The 20,348-nt window shown below is 42.3% G+C and overlaps 1 protein-coding gene across 2 annotated transcripts; it reads right to left on the bottom strand.

The window, feature by feature from the left end:
• Positions 1-2,778: 2,778 nt before the first annotated feature.
• LOC308412861 (KN motif and ankyrin repeat domain-containing protein 4-like) lies at positions 2,779-19,889 on the bottom strand. Of its 2 annotated transcripts, XM_080907500.1 has the most exons (10): positions 19,637-19,889; positions 14,491-14,569; positions 12,940-14,403; positions 11,807-11,882; positions 9,887-10,210; positions 9,626-9,710; positions 5,193-5,412; positions 4,962-5,104; positions 4,240-4,440; positions 2,785-3,465 (listed from the first exon to the last, which is right to left on the bottom strand). In XM_080907500.1, exons 2-10 carry the CDS (start codon positions 14,507-14,509, stop codon positions 3,373-3,375), a joined length of 2,625 nt encoding a protein of 874 aa, XP_080763626.1. In that variant the 5' UTR covers positions 14,510-14,569; positions 19,637-19,889; the 3' UTR covers positions 2,785-3,372. The 2 variants fall into 2 exon arrangements, with proteins under 2 accessions (XP_080763627.1, XP_080763626.1); XM_080907501.1 differs by lacking the exon at positions 14,491-14,569 and having other exon boundaries at positions 2,779-3,465.
• Between the last annotated feature and the right edge of the window lie 459 nt (positions 19,890-20,348).

Below are 20,348 nucleotides of genomic sequence, written 5' to 3'. Positions count from 1 at the left end.
CATTTACAAAACAGGTTTTTCAGTTGAATCTTTAATGCATTGAGTTAAATAGCTCTGATTGAACATTTTAGCTTTAGCTAGATTAGCAAGCACTTCAGTTCTCTAGCAATCTCTGGAAGCTGGGAGCAGTCATTTCAATTACAGTGGTGGAAATGATTACTTAATCCCCAGGTGAATTTGAAGTTTGCGGTCTCTAAGTTTTATAATATTTTAAAGACACAATGTCAAACAAATATTTCAAAAAATAAATAAAAGAAAATAAAAATAAAAACACTAGCAAGAGGAGTCTTAAAGCAAATATGTTTGGAACAACAGTGTTTTGATTACAAAAGCTAACAGACAAGGCAGGTTTAAGAGAAAAAGAAAATCCAGAAAAAACACCTTACATAAACAGTAGTAATTGGTTTCCATGTCATTGAGTGAAATAAGTATTTGATCCCCTGCAACCTGTGTGAATTCTGTGTCCCACAATTTGGCCACCATGTCTGGAGGAATAAAAATACTGAGTATGGTTGAAAGAACACCATGTTCACAGTCAAGCACAGAAGTGGAAAAATTCTGCTTTGGGGCTGTTTTTCTGCTAAGGTTACAGGACGACTTCACAGCATTAAGGGGCCAATGGATGGGGCCATGCACTGTGAAAACGAGAACTTCCTTCCCTCAGCCAGAACACTGAAGATAATTTGTGGTTGGGCTTTCTAGCATGACGATAACCCAAAACATATCAACAAGGCAACAAAGGAGTGACTAAAGAAAGAGCTATTAAGCTCATGAACTACAGCCACCCCGCCCAGGAGTTAGCCAAAATCGCTCCTGAGATGTGTGCAAACCTGTTGACCTGCAACAAACATGTTACCCCCACCAGGTACTTAGTCACGTTTTGCTTGAAGATCAATTACTTATTTCACTCAGTGACATGCAAATCAATTCATAACTTTAAGTATTCTGTCTCTCTCCATTAAAATGAATGAGGTATAACTCTCAGAAACATTAAACACTTTTTTTTTTTTACCTCATTTTGGTTTTCTGATCCACATTTATTGTTTGTTTCAGTCTCTCGCTACCCTTTTCCAGATGCTGCAAACAGATGGTAGACGTGAGTTTAGCTTAGTATGCGGCACCTGAGGACTCTGATATTTTTTCTGGGATTTAGTTGAGATCAAAAACAGAGCTAGAGGTGTGTATTTATATTAAGCTTTCATCAAGTCCTCAGAAAGACCCTAAATCAGTGCTAATGCTGTCGCTGCACTTCTGCTACTAGTTCTATCCCTTGTATACATCAATATGTGTCATACATGTATTCAAACCCCATTCACATTTTGCACACTTTTGATTTTTTAAATAAAACTGGAATTTTTCTAAAAGTCAAATTATACTAAGTTGCAAATGTAATTAAAATCAAAATCAGAGGTTTCTCAGCACAAAAGGATTCCAAGCCTTGAGTCAGTACTTTTGGCATGTCTCCACAAGTTTTAAAAACCTGGATCTTGACTGTCCAGTCTTTTTGGCAGTTCCAATCAAGCTAAATCCATAATGTAGGAAAGTGTGCAAAATATGGAGGAGTTGCAATCATTTCTGAAACAAATGCAAATGCTAAGTTTAGCCCTACCGCATTATATTTGGCGAACTAGCAGCACAAGCTAACAAGCAGGGAAACCACAAACGGTGTCTGCTAATAAGTGCTTTTCATTTTACCTTTTATGTGAACCACACGGAGCACAAGTGTTGTCTGTGGAAGCTGCAGAAATATCAGCATTAAGTTGGATAACATTATTAGTTCTTATTAGCTGAAATACTCTACAGACTGTACCAAATGAAGCCACGCTGACAATCACTCTGCATTCAGTGATTCATCAGCAGACAGAGAAACTGTAGCAGATAAATCCAGTCCATTATCATTATTAAACTGAAGCCAGCAAATGCTTTCAGACTGCACAGACGCCCCCCTCCATTGTTGTATCACACCCCCTCAGGGTGTTATGGAATAGGTATGTTTTATTAGTCCACTGTTCCCTGCAGACAAAAAGAGGTGTCACAGACATTTTTATCCCTGCACAAAGGCTGAAATGAGCACTGTTACTTGCTGTAACCCGCTTCTTTGAGTGGGGGATGGGGGACGCGCACCTATGCAGTCATGTGACATGCGTATGTGTGTGTGTATCCACAGTTACATGTTATCATCTCTTTGAAACACTTTATTCTGACAGAGCATTTCCATACCGGCCTCCTTTTTTGTTATTTCTACATACGGATACATTTCACTAATAGAAAAGATGCCCATTCCATCTCAGTCTGCCACATCTTTCTCGCTTTCTGGCGATTTATAGTTGCTCGTGGTCATTACAGCAGGACAGCCAGTCAGCTAGAATGGAAGAAATCCTCAGGGGAAATGAAGAACCCGTGCCCTGTCACACAGAAATCCAACGCCTTCGCCATCTATGCGATCCCTTTTTTGTCTTATCTCACAAACATAATCTCAGCTCTGTGCACAAAAAAACAACACAGTGCCCCTTGCTGTTTCCCAGGGGGCTCGAGGAAACAAAGGCCATTCAAACAAATCTGATTTCACAACTGACTGAGCATTCCTAGGTGACATACAGCTGGAGTGCAGGTGAATCTCACACGTTGTCCTCTCACACACCATGTTCCGTCTGTCACACTTGAAAGAGATTATATCTACTTCCTTGTACGTGAGCGTTTTTAGGTTCGCCTCCACTGTAGCTTTCTGTAGGGGGGATTCTTATTATGTTTGAGTTGGCTGGATGTTGGCGGTGATGCTGAAATGGATGAACTGCGCCACCTCCTGGGCGACTTTGCCACTGCATGTTGCTCATTTCAAACAATGAAATATCATCGCTTTTCTGTTATTTTATTAAAAACAGGCGTTGCATACATCAGTGTAGTTTTTACCAACGTGTGAAATAAACAAACTGGTCGATCGGCTCCAGGGATTTGTTTCTGTTTCGTTGGCATGCAGTATTTTGAAAGTATTTTATTGAAATGGTGCTTAGAAATGCTGAGAATTCCCCTTGGAAACATACAGGTAGAATCTTCTTACAAACCAATTTTTAGATACAACAAACATAATAAATATTCTTTCCATTGCATAGTTTGCAGAGCGAAGCTGCTGCACGGATGTGCAAAGATCAGCGATAATCTTAAACATCTATGGTAAAGACAAAATAAAAACACCAGATCATTGCATGCTGCCCTAGCAACCATCATCTGCCTCACTTACTCATGCAGTACAGCCTCATTGTAATATCATCCCATTCAGCGCACCAGCTGTCACTAGTCCAGATTTCAGAAAAAAAAGCCCGCGTTTGAAGCGCTACTCAGGTGAGAGGATCTGACATGTGAACAGATCCACTTCTACAGAGCTCGAGCTTTAGCATGGGCCTGCAGCAGGGCAGCTGTATCGGCGTGGGAACCTTGCATGGCGATGGAAAGCGCAGTTTGACCTCGCTGGCAAACAGGAAACAAAGAAAAAAACAACATTTCAGCTTAGAGTGCAACATTAATGTGACTGATTCTGGGTCCCCAGATGGTGAACCCTTGAAGAATTTGGTGATTTCCTGACTTTGTTATCATCTGATTGTTAAGTTAACATTATTTGTGTTACCGCACAAAACTGTTGGCGTTTCTGTAGGCCATATAAATTCATTTTTCCACAGTTTAATCAGTCTAATTAGTGTGGGTTTAGGTGAGACATTCTCTCACAGTCTACCTTTAAAGTACACTCTTAAGTGTACTTTAAAGGTAGACTGTCACAAGCAGAAGAGAGATTTGCCCCCGTTGCTCTTTCCCTGCCTCCACTTGCTCCGCATGGCACAGATATTGTACTGTTAGCGGATTAGCTCCTCTCAGCCCAGGGAGATTTGTCTTACTGTAGCCTTGATTAATCCTGGGGAAGCTCTATTCTGCTACATCCAGACTGTCAGTCCACTCACATCCACAGTGTGTGTCAACACATTCAAGCTTTCACGCATCTAAGCTGCTTTTCTTTGCATTCAGTGATGTGAATGCTAAGATAGATGTGCCATTTTGTTAACAAATGGAGGTGAATCATCACATGAATTCAGTGTCCTAAAATTGAATTTTAATGGGTATGATGCCCAGACTATTGTTGCATCACAACATTATGATCCAGTTCACTGTGATCCCTGAAAATGACCACAGAAAAGAGTTTGCCAGCATTGTTTCCCAGGTTACATGATGGTTTGTTTGATGTGGTCTTACCTTGTCAGTCAGAGTGAGATCACACTGGCTTCTCTCCAGCAGGAGCCTTGCGATGTGCGTGTGGCCCCTCTCAGATGCGAACATCAGCGCTGTGGTTCCCTGGCTGTCCTGGATGTTAGCGTCTGCCCCACAGCTAAGCAGCAGGCGAACCATCACAACTCGGCCATGTCTCACTGCCAAGTGCAGAGCTGTTTGGCCCGTCTGTGTGGAGAGGGAGAGAGTGTGAGGCCCAGACCAAGAATTGTTCAAATCTCCTCTTTCTTCTTCAGCTTTCATTCTTTATCTTTTAGTAGTCAGCGTCTTACTAACCTCAGTTTTATAGGGACAAGCCAGCAACTCCAAAGATAGGTATACATGCATACCCAGGTCTTTCAAACTGTTCATAACAAAGCTGAATGTGCAAACCCTTTACCCCAGTTTAAGATATTCCTGATGACATCATCTGCTTTCTCTGAATTTGAAAATCTCCTCCCAGAGCCACAGAAGACATCATACAGAAGTCTCAGTATGAACTCTGTCACTGATCATTTTTTCTTGTGTAAAATCTACCAAGTGATTCATTAATAATGGATGTGGTTAGGTATAGCTTTCCGTTCACTGCCTAGAAAATAGTACAAACCAGCACAGGGTGCTATAGGAGGGAGCTGCGCTGCCATCTCACACTGATATCCCCCTCCTCCCCTCCTCATCCCTATTACATTTGTTCTTATTGCTTGTGGTACCTTGCTGGAGCGAATGTTAATGTTGCCCTGCTCCATTAGTTTGCGGACAACTTCCATTCCGCCGGGTCCATCAGGGGCTGTCAGCGAGGCCAGCATCACAGCCGTGTAGCCAGAATTGTTCTGAACGTTCACATTGCTGACACCTGTGGCACAGGGAAGATGTCAGACGTTTTTAGTACTAACAAACTTTATATTACAATAGCTTCGACAACACGGTTACCTATATGTTACCTGTATCCAGGATCAGGGTGACAATGCTGTAGTTGCAGTGGGAGACGCTGTAATGAAGCACTGTGTTCCCGTTGTCGTCCGCCAGATTGACTAGAAAGGCCAGCAGGGAGGGTGTTTCCTTCTTTATGTGTTTCAGGTATGCAGCCACCCTGCTGGCCTCAGAGGCCTCCTCTGCTGCTGCACTGAACCAGTGCTGGAACAACACAACCAGGGCCTTCCTCTGGAAAATATATGAATAAGAACGATTCCTGGTGAAGCATGAATTTAATAACATATATTACATGTTTAGAACATTTAGCAGTCCTGCTTTAAAGAAATATGTGGTACACATGTCCTCTTTCTGAGGACAAGTTTTGCATTTTTATTGTTTAAAGTTTATCTGATAAAGACATCATATCCAGTAGCGTTAATGCTGCTCTGTGGCTGAGTAGTTGCTTTTCTGCCCACCTGTAGAATATAAAATATAAAACATTCTCTCTTTGAAGCCCCTCTGTGGGGCTGGGAAAAGCCAATATAGCAGTGCTGCAAACTGCAGCTCCTTAAATGGCACCTCATGACCAATGTTCCCTCTAAGCTGCGCGTGTGCGCAATTGCGCACTGCTGGCACGGTCAGAAAATCTGCGTTGCATACAAAAAAAATCTAACCTGAATTGAAATTAAAATCAATACTTTAACAATTCTGTTTTGCAGTGTTAGTCAGTGAGTGACTGGCTGCTCCAGTATGGGATTAGAACGATGCCACCTTATCCCATAGTCCAACCAAGAATGCGATTCACATTCGCACATACGCGGCTAATCAACGTCGTCGACAAGCTATGACAGCGTCCTTATGTGCCGACACCGGTGTTTTAGCTAGCAAAGCGGCGTGGCTGATGTGGAGTGAAGCCACGTTAATGACAACATGTAGAACCATTGGAGATGTGAGCAGGACAGACGGAACAATTGACGGAAAAAAAGTGTGGACTTTATACCAGTTTTTAAATTGTGTTGATCGGCCACGTAAAACCAGAGTTATGATAAAAATATCTGCAGTGTTTGGTTTTCTTCCTGAATACTGTCATTGTTTATATTTGCTGCGGGAAGAAACGGTAAAAACGGCGTTTTATAAGGAAAGCGCTTGAAAGCGCTCTCCGCCTCTGAGCAAAAACAAAACCCAAAAAACCCCACCCTTTCCTATTGGTTGAAAAATGTACCATGTCGACCAATCAAAAAAATGATATGGCAGCATGGCATTTAGTTGTTTAGGAAGGGGGAAGTTTTGGAGTGACGGCGATGTTTTGAGATGTGAGAGATTTGAGACGTTTAGTGCAAATCTTGTTTAGTTAGTGTGTAGTTAGTGTGTAGTGTAGTCAATAGTTTTGTTGTGTGTGTCAGAACAATGAGGCGACTGCTAAATGTTACAGGTGTTACAGGAGTGATACATCTCCTGTTGTCAGGCCTGCAGGTATCAGGCTGTTGTTCTCCTTTATCTCATAGTGGACAGAAATTATTTTCTGGAGTGGCACAAATAATTTGTGTGGCATCAGATTTGATGCAGAACAGCTGATTGTTCTGTAAATAGTTTGAAATGTTTATTTTAAAAAAAACCCACCTTGGCTGCATTTTTAGGTAAACAGCTGCAAAAAACTTTGTCGTTTGCATAACTCAGTTACTTTTTTGAAGAAGTAACTATATAATTAATTGCCCAACATTGGTCATTATATACTGTATTTTGCAGACAGAGAGTTACAGGACTCTCTCCCAGACCACAGACTCATACTCATAAAACAATTTAGAGCTTTATATAAAAAGGAAGAAAAAAAGAAATAAAGTTTTGTTTTCAAAATTGGAGTTCAAGTTATTTTTACTTCCAATAGTGTTAACATACTAGACAGGTCATGAACAAGATTTTTTTTTAAATGGGCTAAAGCAGTTAATTAAAAGTAGTCTAACATAAATGTAAATGCTGTAATTTGATTATTTTAATAAACCATGTACAGTGGGGCAAAAAAGTATTTAGTCAGCCACCGATTGTGCAAGTTCCCCCACCTAAAATGATGACAGAGGTCAGTAATTTGCACCAGAGGTACACTTCAACTGTGAGAGACAGAATGTGAAAAAAAATCCATGAATTCACATGGTAGGATTTGTAAAGAATTTATTCGTAAATCAGGGTGGAAAATAAGTATTTGGTCAATAACAAAAATACAACTCAATACTTTGTAACATAACCTTTGTTGGCAATAACAGAGGTCAAACGTTTACTATAGGTCTTTACCAGGTTTGCACACACAGTAGCTGGTATCTTGGCCCATTCCTCCATGCAGATCTTCTCGAGAGCAGTGATGTTTTGGGGCTGTCGCCGAGCAACACGGACTTTCAACTCCCGCCACAGATTTTCTATGGGGTTGAGGTCTGGAGACTGGCTAGGCCACTCCAGGACTTTCAAATGCTTCTTACTCCCACTCCTTTGTTGCCCGGGCGGTGTGTTTTGGATCACTGTCATGTTGGAAGACCCAGCCTCGTTTTATCTTCAAAGTTCTCACTGATGGAAGGAGGTTTTGGCTCAAAATCTCACGATACATGGCCCCATTCATTCTGTCCTTAACACGGATCAGTCGTCCTGTCCCCTTGGCAGAAAAACAGCCCCATAGCATGATGTTTCCACCCCCATGCTTCACAGTAGGTATGGTGTTCTTGGGATGCAACTCAGTATTCTTCTTCCTCCAAACACAACGAGTTGAGTTTATACCAAAAAGTTCTACTTTGGCTTCATCTGACCACATGACATTCTCCCAATCCTCTGCTGTATCATCCATGTGCTCTCTGGCAAACTTCAGACGGGCCTGGACATGCACTGGCTTCAGCAGCGGAACACGTCTGGCACTGCAGGATTTGATTCCCTGCCGTTGTAGTGTGTTACTGATGGGGACCTTTGTTACTTTGGTCCCAGCTCTCTGCAGGTCATTCACCAGGTCCCCCCGTGTGGTTCTGGGATCTTTGCTCACCGTTCTCATGATCATTTTGACCCCACGGGATGAGATCTTGCGTGGAGCCCCAGATCGAGGGAGATTATCAGTGGTCTTGTATGTCTTCCATTTTCTGATGATTGCTCCCACAGTTGATTTTTTCACACCAAGCTGCTTGCCTATTGTAGATTCACTCTTCCCAGTCTGGTGCAGGTCTACAATACTTTTCCTGGTGTCCTTCGAAAGCTCTTTGGTCTTGGCCATGGTGGAGTTTGGAGTCTGACTGTTTGAGGCTGTGGACAGGTGTCTTTTATACAGATGATGAGTCCAAACAGGTGCCATTCATACAGGTAACGAGTGGGGGACAGAAAAGCTTCTTACAGAAGACGTTACAGGTCTGTGAGAGCCAGAGATTTTCCTTGTTTGAGGTGACCAAATACTTATTTTCCACCCTAATTTCCGAATAAATTCTTTACAAATCCTACCATGTGAATTCATGGATATTTTTTTTCACATTCTGTCTCTCACAGTTGAAGTGTACCTCTGGTGCAAATTACTGACCTCTGTCATCATTTTAAGTGGGGGAACTTGCACAATCGGTGGCTGACTAAATACTTTTTTGCCCCACTGTAACTTGGATGGATTCGATGCTGGCGTGACCACAGTGCACACGTCTGCTGTTGCTCACAGTGGTCCAAGGGGTCGCTCAGGGAGTTTGTGTGTTCGCTCAGACACGTGAAAAATTAGAGGGAACATTGCTCATGACAAATCCCTTAGATGTCTATGTTAAAATATCTGACTCTAGATCAGAAAACAAAACATGTTAACAACCTGGTCCGTTTACGAATGCAATGAATTATGGTTTAGCCTTGTTAGCAATGCTAGCTAGCTGGTGTTAGCATTGCATGATAACTCCTCCGAGCTACCCTCGTGTCTTAATTTGGTATTGTTCAGCTGCCAAACTCAAAAATCCAAAATGATAGTCAACAATCAAATGATTTACATCATTGTAGCAAGATTCAACTTTTGAAATGCAACATGTCCCAATAGAAGCAAGTTCACGGGCGCGGTGATTGCAATCCACTTCAAAACAAGGCAATGAAGTAACAAATAGAACCACAAAGAAGGAAAAAATGGTGTTGCCAGCTCTGTGCCTATTTTTTTTTTAACCTTATTAAACTCTGTTTAGTGTCTGTTCGTTCTGGCGTAAAGGGTTCTGCAGATACCTCAGTTCCCAACCTGGTACTGCAAACTGTTCAGCAGGCATTTATACTGCATGTCTCTATGTGGACAGATTTTTGTCAGCATGATAGGATGACAACCGTCCAAGATGTTTATTTGGCTGGGTTCTGAGAACTCATTTGTGTCTCTGCTGGTGTGATCACACAGTAGTGTCTATGTAGTGCACAGACATATTTTTAACGCAGTAAATGAAAGAAAAATTTCATATCTTTTTAAATTTAATCTCTAGTCTTGACTGCTTACCATGTCATCATTGGGGTTGTCCATGTTGTCCATGTGATTATTAAGGAAATGACAGGCAGAAATAAAATCTGCATTCACTGCTTCTCTGGAAGAGGAAAAAAATGTGTATATGTATGCTCAAGGAAGGTCATAATAGAGCAACAGTTCACTTTAAAACATGAGGAACATATTATATTATGATCAGATGAAATTAGCTTCCTGCGGAGTGCAATTACATCTTCCAAACAGACACCGATTGGGTGTTTGTTGAGGTCCTCTCACCTGCCTTTGGTGGTTGTTTCCGAGCCAGAGTTTCCCTCCATCTGTTCTCCTGAGGGCTGTGTTTTCATCTTGGCCGTTTTCTCTGTAGCCCTAGCTACTAGAGATACATCACCTCCATCTGTCCCCCCAAAACCTGTTCCTTCCAGTTTCATCTGTCTGCCTGGGTCAATTTGCTTCTCTTCTTCCATTCTTCTCTTCTCTGTGTCTGCATCCAGCTGGGCAGGAGCCACCTCCCTAGGAACTGTGCTACTGTTCCTCTGCTCCAAATCATCATGGACACTTTGGCTCATACAGGCCTGATTTTTAGTGGCAGTCTCATTGCTTCTATAGAAAAATGAAAGAAAAAAAAAAAGAGGTACTTGTTAAATGTTACAACTGCTTCTACACTTTTGGTTTGTTTTTTTATTTCAGTGACAGAGGTTGGTGAACTTATACATAGTAAATCTTGTGAATTTGCTTAATTATCTCAAACCAATGACTAGTCTGAATGTCTTATGTATGTTTAGGGGAGTCAGAGGCTGAGAACCCTTATACAGTGCATACAGAAAGTATTCACAGCACTTCACTCGTCCATTGGTCAAAATTCAACACATAATACTCCATAATGGCAAAGTGAAAAAGTGTTCTTAAATTTTTTTAACATTTATTAAAAATAAAAACCAAATATATAACATGAACATAAAGATTGTAATTATATAAAGATCTAAGGAAGGGTCCAGATACATTTCCGGACCATTAAAGTTCCCAATGAGCACAGTGGCCTTTGAAACCACAGGAGTCTTCATAGAGGCCAATGGGGTAGAAAGGTCACCTCTCTGACCAAAAACCTGATTGTCACTCTCCACAGAGCACCAGCGTTGCTCTGTGGAGAGAGGAAAACCTTCCAGAAGGACAACCATTTCCGCACCACTCCACCAATGAGACCTGTTGGGTAGAGCAACCAGTCTAAAGTCAATCCGCAGTAAAAGTCACATGAAAGCCCACCTGGAGTTTACCAAAAAACATCTGAAGGGCTCTCAGACCACAAGAAACGAAATTCTCTGGTTCACACATTAAACTTTTTGGCCCGAAAGCCAATTGTCATGTCTGGAGGAAACCAGGCATCGCTCATGACCTGGCTAATACCATCCCTACAGTGAAACATGGTGGTGGTAGCATCATGCTGTGGGGGTGCCTTTCAGCAGCAGGAACTGGGAGACTGGTCAGGGTTGAGGGAAAGATAAATGCAGCATTGTGCAGAGACATCCTTGATGATAACCTGCTTCAGAGTGCTCTGGACCTTGGACTGGGGCGAAGGTTCATCTTCCAACAGGACAACTACCCTAAGCCCACAGCCAACATAACAAAGGCGTGGCATCAGGACCCGTCTGTGACCGACTTGAACCTAATTGAATATTGCTGGAGAGATCTGAAAATGGATGTGAACAATGTTGCCTTGCAACCTGATGGAGCTTGAAAGGTTGTTCAAAGAAGAATGGGAGAAACTGCCCCAAAATAGGCGTGCCAAGCCTGAGGCATCATACTCAAAAAGACTTCAGCATGTAGTTGCTGCCAAAGTGGTTGGTGCTTCAAGAAATATTGAGCAAAGGCTGTGAATACTTTCCTGCTTGTACAGTCAAGGAGATATTTTACTTGAATTGTAATGCTGAACCAGAAAACACATTCCTTTATGGCTATTTTATTGTAGATGAATGAAATAAACATACTTGTGAGGCTTTGAAATATGGTTTATGATCACTGTGTCATTTTACAATACAGGAGCTGCCTCTTTCCTCCCCTTAACTGACAACAGGGAGTGGTACTCATATTTCAGACTTAAATCATGATGTTTTTCTGTGTCGGGACTGTACAGAACCTCAAATCAAATAACCGACAATCATAACATTTAGGGTTGCTAAAGTCAGGGAGTTATTTACTAACCCTTCTTTAACACCCCCAGAATGTAGGTTTTTCGACGTCTGGGCACATCCTTCTGTCTGCAGGATGGATTTAGAGGCTACACAGAAGACAAACACAAAGGATATGATGAAATGTCAGCATTACATGCTCCTCATTAGATTCAATGGCCTGTTTATGTTTGCATAAACCATTTCATCACTGCTAAAGCTAATTGTAATGCTGCCTGTAAATCCAAGAGCCGCCTACTCATCAGTTAAACAAAAAAACAAAACACAAACCCCATCAGTTTCCTTCTAATCCATCTGTCTCAGTTTTATGATGCAATGTCTTTTAAAGTAAATGGTGACTCAGTTTGAGCTTCAAAACTGACTATAAGCAAACCTTTTGCTTATCAGCTTCCTCTTACTCAATTTGTCATCGTCCTGGGTTTTAAAATTTTTGTTATGGTCTTGGAATTCTTCTTCTTATTTAACCTTCTTTTGGTTCTCAGTTTGATCATTTCTCTTTATTCTTGTTTGACACATTCAGTCTTAGTTCTTTGTTTCAGTTTCTGGTGATTTTCGAGTATTCTGCCTTTGGTTTATTTTGTCTTCCCCTCTTTGTCAAGTTTGCATGTTTAAGTCTATCATCTCTGTTCAATTCCTTTCTCGCTTGTGCTTTATATTGAGTTCTTGTCCTTGTCTCGTCCTCCCTGATTACCTTATTACCTTTTGTTTTTTTTTACTTAGTCTCCCCGTATCGTTCCCTGAATAATAATTCCTCATGCCTCCTGGTAATTTGCTTTCCTTAGCTTTGCTTTCTGTTTTTGTACCGTGCAAACCTTTAGACTAGTCAGCATTAAATGCTGGCCTTATCTCACCTCCATCTCCTGTGTGCTACATTTGGGTTCACAAAAAAACTAACCTCATTCCATGATACATGATACAAAGGTTCATACAGCTAATGAAATGCTGTTGTTGTTAGCACTACACAAAGCTCTGCCGACTCACTTCCAACTTTCAGATTTGGCTGACCCTATTAAACCCAGTGGGATTTCTTATACAAAAACAATAACACTGATCCTGGCTCACTTTGACTTCAGTGTTACTATTATTAACTCTGAAATGTGGCTTCTGTTATCTTCAACTGTATAGCTACCTGCTGAATCTTCTTACCGTCACTGTCTCCATGTTGTTTGTGGCAGGACATGAGGATGTCGACAAGTCCCATCATCTCCTGCTGCAGAGAGTTGACTTTGGGATCTGGGTGCTTTAGATGCTTGCCCTCTTTTCCTGATTCACTCTCTGTGCACAAACACTTCCACTGCTGCTCCAGCAGACTCTTTATCTTCTTTATGTGATGGATCACCTCAGCTGTGTCTGTACCTTCAGAAACCAGTGGACGTCTTTCAGACAATGTTGAACTGACCGCAGACTTGTGTTGCTGCCTTGTTTGATCGTTTGCATTAACCGCTCTTTTACTACTAAAGCAAGGTGCTTTATCATACTCTGATCTCACTACCGTCTCATCTCCATCCTGATCTACCACCACCCTCTCTGCACGGACCCACACCGCAGGATTCTTAATGAGGTGTTCTATCTTCTCGTCTTTCCTTTTGCTTTCCTTTTGCTGCTCCTTCAGCAGCCCTGACACTCTCTGGAGCTCCAGGCTAGTCTCGTGGAGCTTCTGCTCCAACACAGCTACTTTGGCTTGCAGGGAGGTCACTGTCAGCAGCTCATCCAGATCTGTACTAGTCCTCCACTCATGCGTAGGATTGGAGTCATCTTGGCTGACACTGTAATTTCTAGGAAATATACTGTGACTTTCATGCTGAAGTCCTCTCAATACTTTGCTATTGTGAGAGGATGTACCAGGATCTGTGGTGCCGTTCATTGTGGAGGGATGGTCACGTGGACTCAGTCCCAGACGAAGTCTTTCTCTTTCCTCCTGGAGGATGCAGATCTGCGCTCTGAGCTCAGGAATGACCCTCACTTCCATCTCAAGGTCCCCCACTCGTTCGAGGGCTTCAGTGAGGCGCCTCAGCAGACCTGAGCAGTCCTGTGGCCGAGGGCTGTCCGAAGAGTGGAACACATCTTCATATGAGATGTTTCTTCCCCCAAGGTGATCCTTTGAACTCCAGACGCTGCTGTGGTCATCTGTAGACTCTGACCCTTGTCTCAGTAAAACCGTAAGTGGCAGACTGGAGGCACGGAGGAGATGGGGTCTGATATGTTCCCCTAGAGGTTGCTCATCAAACTCCTTGATTCTGGCTTCCATCTCTGCCAAAGATTTAAACCCTGTGGGGGAAACAGGTGGCCTGTGATCATATGCCCAGGAAGTATAGCCATGATGATGATGGGCGTCTGACAATCGAGACCTGGGGCCAAGAGCTCCGGTAGATCCCCAGGGGCTCGGGCGGTAGCCACACCCAGAAGTATTGAGGTGCCTTGGTAAAGTGCTTGCGCGCACTTCCTTGCTTCTGCGCTGAATGGGAATCCTTTTGATGGTGTTCCCTTTCTCTATGTCGTCTACATATTTCAGAAAATCCAGGTCAAGTCGGAAGCCATAAGGGGTTTCCACTGAATATGGGGGCTTCTCCTTGATTCCGTTCTGTGCTGTTTTACAAGGTGCAAAATTCCCTGCAAAAATTACAAACAGTAAGTGAGCATGCATTTCAAATAAATATCAGATTCAGTGAACTTCTGAAGCAAAAAACCTTTTTCTACCATTTTGTGTTGCCATCATTTGTTCTCCTTAGTTCTCCAAAAAATGTGTTGACACATTATCTGATTGGACCTCGGGCATCTGACAAGAAAAAGGAGGACTAAATTAAGCCAACAACATATGAGAAACCTGTTTCTGCATTTTTACAAGTGGTCGAAGTGATTATTGTGTGGTTATATAATAATGTAATGAGCATATTGCAGATTTCAACATTTTGGCTCTGACATTGACTTGAGGTTTATTTGTGGTGCGTTTGGTGGCAGACTCAGTCCAAGTTTTGCGACCAGACGGAATAGCAATCATCCTTGTTTGTGCTCCACACACAATATGCTCATTCATTCACCCACATGTAGTGAGTGGATAACAAAACACAAACATTCAATTACGCCGAAGTACTTTTTCTATCTCCCCCTCTCTTATTCTCTTCTCTTCCCAAAGTTTTCTATTTTTTCTCACACTCTTGCTGCTTCATTTCTTCCGTCCACCAGGCAGCTATTATTCAACAGTGGCAGGCCTGATCTTCACTTGATTACAGCCCTGCCATCCAGGACGAGAGCTGAAAATAGCTTGAGACTGTTTAGCCCAGCAGCTATGGCCAGCAGTGCAAAATAAACTCCTACAGACATAAATACAGACAGTCATTGTTCTGACTCAATACTTTCCAGCCTTCCTTCTCTCCCTGTGCCTCCTACTAGTTCTACAGTTTTCTTTCAGAGAGTTTGTTTTTCTATCACCGAACTATCTAGAACTTCATCGTTCACCTTGGAAAGTGATGTATTTTTACAGTGCAACGCTCTACTGCCTTTTTAATATACTGGCGTGCCCTTCTCCTCTTTTATATCACTCCTCCCCCGCCTCCCTCTCTCAGCATCTCCCCCTCTTAAATCTTTACCTCTTCCCGCCTCCCACGTTTCCCCTCCTCTCTCCTGACCACCAGCCTCTGCGGCTGCTTGCTGTCCTCTTGAGGCACGGCGGCCACCAAGCCACAGCCCCAAACAATGTCAGCTATGCAGTAAACAGACAAACACCACCGAATGTCCCTGCTGGGAATTTTCACCTCTATCATTCACACACTCGTTGGTGGCCGGCAGTAAACGGCAAAGAAATGTGCAAATTGCAGACAGCAATTTTGCAGAATAAAGTCTGCTCAGTATTGTGCCATGAATAACGGATAAATCAAAGATGACATGAAACAAATTAAAAAAGCAGTGTTATTTTTAAAAAAAGAAATTACTTGACGAGTATTAACAGTGCAGGGTGCAGAGAGAGATGACAAGCAACATTCAGGGAAGGTCCCCTATCAGTGTTTGGTACTAAAGTTTAAACTGTTTTGAGCTTCGTTTCTCCGACTTTAATAGCCAAAATCTCTTGCACGAACAGAATAATATAAACTATTCCTTTTTTTCCATCATATTCAGTTCTGTTACCCTTGCATATGTCTAACCACTGTATTAGATACTAAAACTACATTATTTACTGTTATTTTCTTGTGGCTTCCATGATGTTGAGAGGACTCTTTTAGGCCTCCGTCTGACAAGTCTAAGTTTAGCTCGTACATGTGGGCGTAAAGCTAAAGCACATGTCAGGCAGTGAGACCCAGATATGTCTTCATTTTAAAGGCTAATTGAAGACCATTCTGGTGCTCCAGATATACAGAAAAATCAAGAGGTACACAAGAAATATTTCCATAAAGCTAGTGTAGCATGAATAATAGAAAAAGAGCGTGCTGATTGCAAGCAGAGACTTCGCTATTGTCTCTGTCAATCAGCGCTGAAGCACAGAGCACCTGTTACTGCAGACATCCCGATCTCTCTGTTGACTCAGTTCAAAATATAAGCTGCTGGCTCGACTTCAACCCAATGACAACAAAAAATTCTTTTACAAGTAAAGAAGTTTTAGGTTCTCAATAAGAAATGTCTGGCTTACTTTAAGAAAAATATAAGCGTTTAGTACCTGCACAGAAAGAAATTGGTGGGGCTAAAATGCACTTTTTGATTTCTTATGAGTAGGCGGACATAGCAGCGCTGTATTTAACTTAAAGCCAGAGCTGGATCAAGTGACCCTGAACGCCCCCATAGTTACGCTGCAGTAGGCCTAGACTGCTGGGGGTTTCCCATGATGCACTTTTTTTTAAGCTTCAGTTACCCTTTTGCACGCACTGTGTTTATAGACCACTCTGCATTTAATCATTAGTTATTATTATTCTTGGACTCTCTTCCCAACTTGTCATGGTAGATGGTTCTGCTAGAGGTTTCTTCCTGGGGAAAGGCAGTTTTTCTTTCCCACTGTCGCCAAGTGCTTGGTCATGGGGGGGTTGTCTGATTGTTGGGGTTTTCTTTCTATTATTGTAGGGTCTTTACCTGACAATATAAAACACCAAGAGGTAGCTGTTGTTGTGATTTGAAATATTGGAGAAAAACATGAAAAAATGGAGAGACTTAAAATAGGTTATTACAGTGGTTGGAAGCAGCTAAATATGGTATACGTTCAATAAACAAGGTATACAGGCGCAAGAAAGAATGATTTATGCAGGATTCTGTGCAGTACCTCTCCAGTGATGTGAGAGATTTTAGAGTCACACAGAACGTCATAACTGGAAGTTACTGGTGCTAAAGGTGATTCTACAAGGAGCAAGGATACTAAAGTTTTCACAGGACTCTATACTATCCCGTCCTGTGAAAACGTTCCTTTTCATAACTGTACAGTTAAAACCTTTTTAACCTGGAGCCACGCTAGCTCTTTCCCTCCCACCTACCAGTCAAGGCTAGCTGTAGTTGAACATTTAAATGAGACTTGTAACTGTAAAGTACGGAACCCCGCAAGGGACATGGGAGAAAAAAAAAATTAAGACGGACTTTTGCGAGATCTCGCAAAACTTTTGCGAGATCCCTAGTTAGTTTTGCGAGATCTCGCAAAAGTTCATCGTACTTTTTTTTTCTCCCATGTCCCTTGCGGGCTCCGTAGTAAAGTAATTATCTCCAAAAATGTCAAACTTTTAAAAACTGCATGTAGAATATTGAGCAATAGGAATGCCAGTTTTAGATGCTTTATTTTCAGTTTTCGAGCAAACAAAGGAGCTTCACACTGCTTGTTGTTGCCCGCAAGTCGTCCATTTTTACGCATAAATATAGACCCGAACATTTCTTCCTCACCAGGTTACCACAGAGGAAACAATATAGCAAAGTTAGGGTTAGGCATTTCCCAGGAGCCACTGCCCAACTCTCTCCACATTTCTGTGGCATAGGTTTTAATTGTCTGCGCCTGGAGGAGTAGGCCCACCTCACAGGAAACCCACGAAATGAAATGTAAAATATTTGCTTTACCCCAAACAGGCCCCAGCCGAACAGCAGTGCACAGCAGTCCTGCTACCTCCGCACATAATGAATTCAGTCCAAAGTCAAGCATTGCAATGGGCTCAAATTTTCTTAAAAATAAAATAAAAAAATCAAGGCCTCCTTTATGTTCAGCTCTTGTTGTTTTTCGGCTGGAGGAACGCCACATTCTTCTCGCACAGCTATTTTCCTTTTACTTCAGTTTCTTTTTATCCTTGTGTGCCCACAACAGCTGCTCCCCTCCTCTGGGTGAGTGTGTCCTCTCTCATACAGACCTTAAGGCTCTCCCTGCATCAGCATAAACCTCATAATCATAACATGTCTGTCCACAGCATTCTTTACCAAAACCACAAGTTCAGTGTTCACTCATGATGTCAAATGGCTGCAGCCTCCCTATGTAGCAGCAGTAAACTGGACTAAAAGCTAATTTATTGTTGAAAGTAACAGGTCAAGATTTGCGGTTGTCATAGATGATAGCAAAACATTTCACCAGGCTCATCTTTAGCCATGTTAATCATGTGACTCTCTAAGGATGGTTACTGTTTCTCTTCAGAAATATTGAGGCAACGTTTTGGTGGATTGTTATATCCCCAGAGGAAGTGTCCTGTGTTTTTTGTAATATAGTGCAATATGATCAAGGTGATAACAACTGTTAGCTTGTTAGCATCTGGTTCAGACAATGCTCCGCCTACAAGCTGCTGAGCTGCTGCAATGGAGTCCATCTATTACTTATGGAATCAGTCCATGCATTTATGTTTTCTTGGGTTACTGAATATTACAGGAGTGGGGACCTCGTAGTCACATTGCCACCGACAACACTGTATTGCACACATTTTGACACAATTGTACTGCATACCAGGATACGAATATTTGTGAAGATTTAGGTGTTTCCTTACCTGTTAATAGTGAGATTAAATAACTTCAAACCATAGCTTTCTCCGTGCACTGAACCTATAACCTGTGTCTCTTTGCTTCTTTACTGTGTCTGTATATATGTGTCCACATGTTTTACTGTCTATGCTGTGTTCCCGGAAAAAGTCCTTCCTCTCCTCTAGTTTTTTGGCTGTACAGCCTGTGGTTTTTCCAACTCATAACTCTAACCCTCATCTTCTCTTTGGAGCTGATTTAGGAAGCAAAGCCAAGTGTTTGGGCTCAACCCCCTGAATCCCCCTCCCCATCCTATGTCTCCCTATTGCTCTGTTTTCCCTGTTTCTTTAAAACATTTTTCACTGTCTCCTCAAAGTGTTCCTAGAAGTTTTTCAGGTTCTGTGATATCCCCTCCCATATGTTTTGTTTTGGTGCTTTTGAACCGCTGGACTTGCCCTGTTCCCATTCCAACAGCACCAGGGTCAGGGTTGCAATGAGTTGCAATGTGGCATTCAAAGCCTCACTGGATGGTATGTGGAGCCAAAGCACATTGGATAAAACAGTTGCCTGGAGCCTCACGCAAGGAAAAAACAATGATATGCTAACATAAGAAGGTTAAAATAGAAACATGGGCAATGCGGGCAATGAGTTTGTGTCTTCATTGCATAAGTAAAAGTGTAATAAAATAAAAGCGACATTTAATCTTTTGAATGCAAAGATGTTGTCCTGAAGAGCTGTTTAGTATTCTTACTTGACCCAGAAGTCCACTCCACACCATTTGTTAAATCCATTTAGAGTCAAAAGCTTTTCTGACCCTGAATTTAAATCAGCCGGTCCCTGATCGAAGACATTCAAGGTCATCTTTCTGCATCTCGGCTTTGATTAACTGTCTGATCCAACAGTCCTCAAATGCCTGCAAATATGGGATGAATATTATATCTGAGCTTACCTTGTGGCATGTTGAGCAGTTTCCCCCACTCTGTACCGCTGAACTGTGGGAGTGATTGCCAGATAGTCCACTACCGTCTGCTCTCAGCTAGTTCAGCCTGTCTGTCTCCTGAGAAGGCAGGGAGGTGCTGTCAGGGAGAGTGGCATGCCGCGGCTATTTGGTAAATGCCAACGTGCAGCCCTTGCCATAACAGAAGCTGGGTTTACTTGTGTGTAAAAGGGAGCAATGAGCAAGGAGGAGCTTGTGAACATGCCTCCTGTCCAACTAGACTGACAAGTGGGAGGCTAGACATAGACGATCACACCCACTCCTCCAGACAGCAGCCAATAGAAGTTCAGAGGTGCAGCCGACTGGGAAAGACAGCTGCTCCTTTGGAACCCCGGTGACAACACGTCAAAGTATGGAGCTTCTGGTAAGAAATGAGAGAAAGTACTAGTCACCTTACTGTGTCACCATGTAGAGTCTCATAGACCTCCCTCTTTGAGAATGTGAAATTCTACCCAGTTTTATGTGATCTGTGGCCTCTATAATCTGGTAAACACTGGGCGAAGCACAGGGCTTGGTGGCATTCACCGGGGTTAAGTCTCTCAGCGCATACCTCTCGTTCTGTAGGGATCCTCTTTCAGCCTGTTACTAGCATCTTCCTCTGAGAATCACCATCACATTGCGAAAATGGTAAACAGGCAGGTATTTGTACAACACTTTCTACACA

Source organism: Rhamphochromis sp. 'chilingali', assembly GCF_963969265.1.
Source record: "Rhamphochromis sp. 'chilingali' genome assembly, chromosome: 16".
NCBI classification, from domain to species: domain Eukaryota; kingdom Metazoa; phylum Chordata; class Actinopteri; order Cichliformes; family Cichlidae; genus Rhamphochromis; species Rhamphochromis sp. 'chilingali'.
The sequence above is the reverse complement of the archived record's forward strand: the minus strand, read 5'-3'. Positions and strand labels throughout refer to the sequence as shown.

Excerpts from the sequence above, each read along its gene's own strand:
- LOC308412861 (XM_080907500.1), bottom strand. Across the intron at positions 10,211-11,806 it reads TCTGGGGGTGTTAAAGAAGG|AAGCAATGAGACTGCCACTA; the intron begins GTTAGTAAATAA and ends ATTTTTCTATAG. Across the intron at positions 4,441-4,961 it reads TTAACATTCGCTCCAGCAAG|ACGGGCCAAACAGCTCTGCA; the intron begins GTACCACAAGCA and ends CTCTCCACACAG.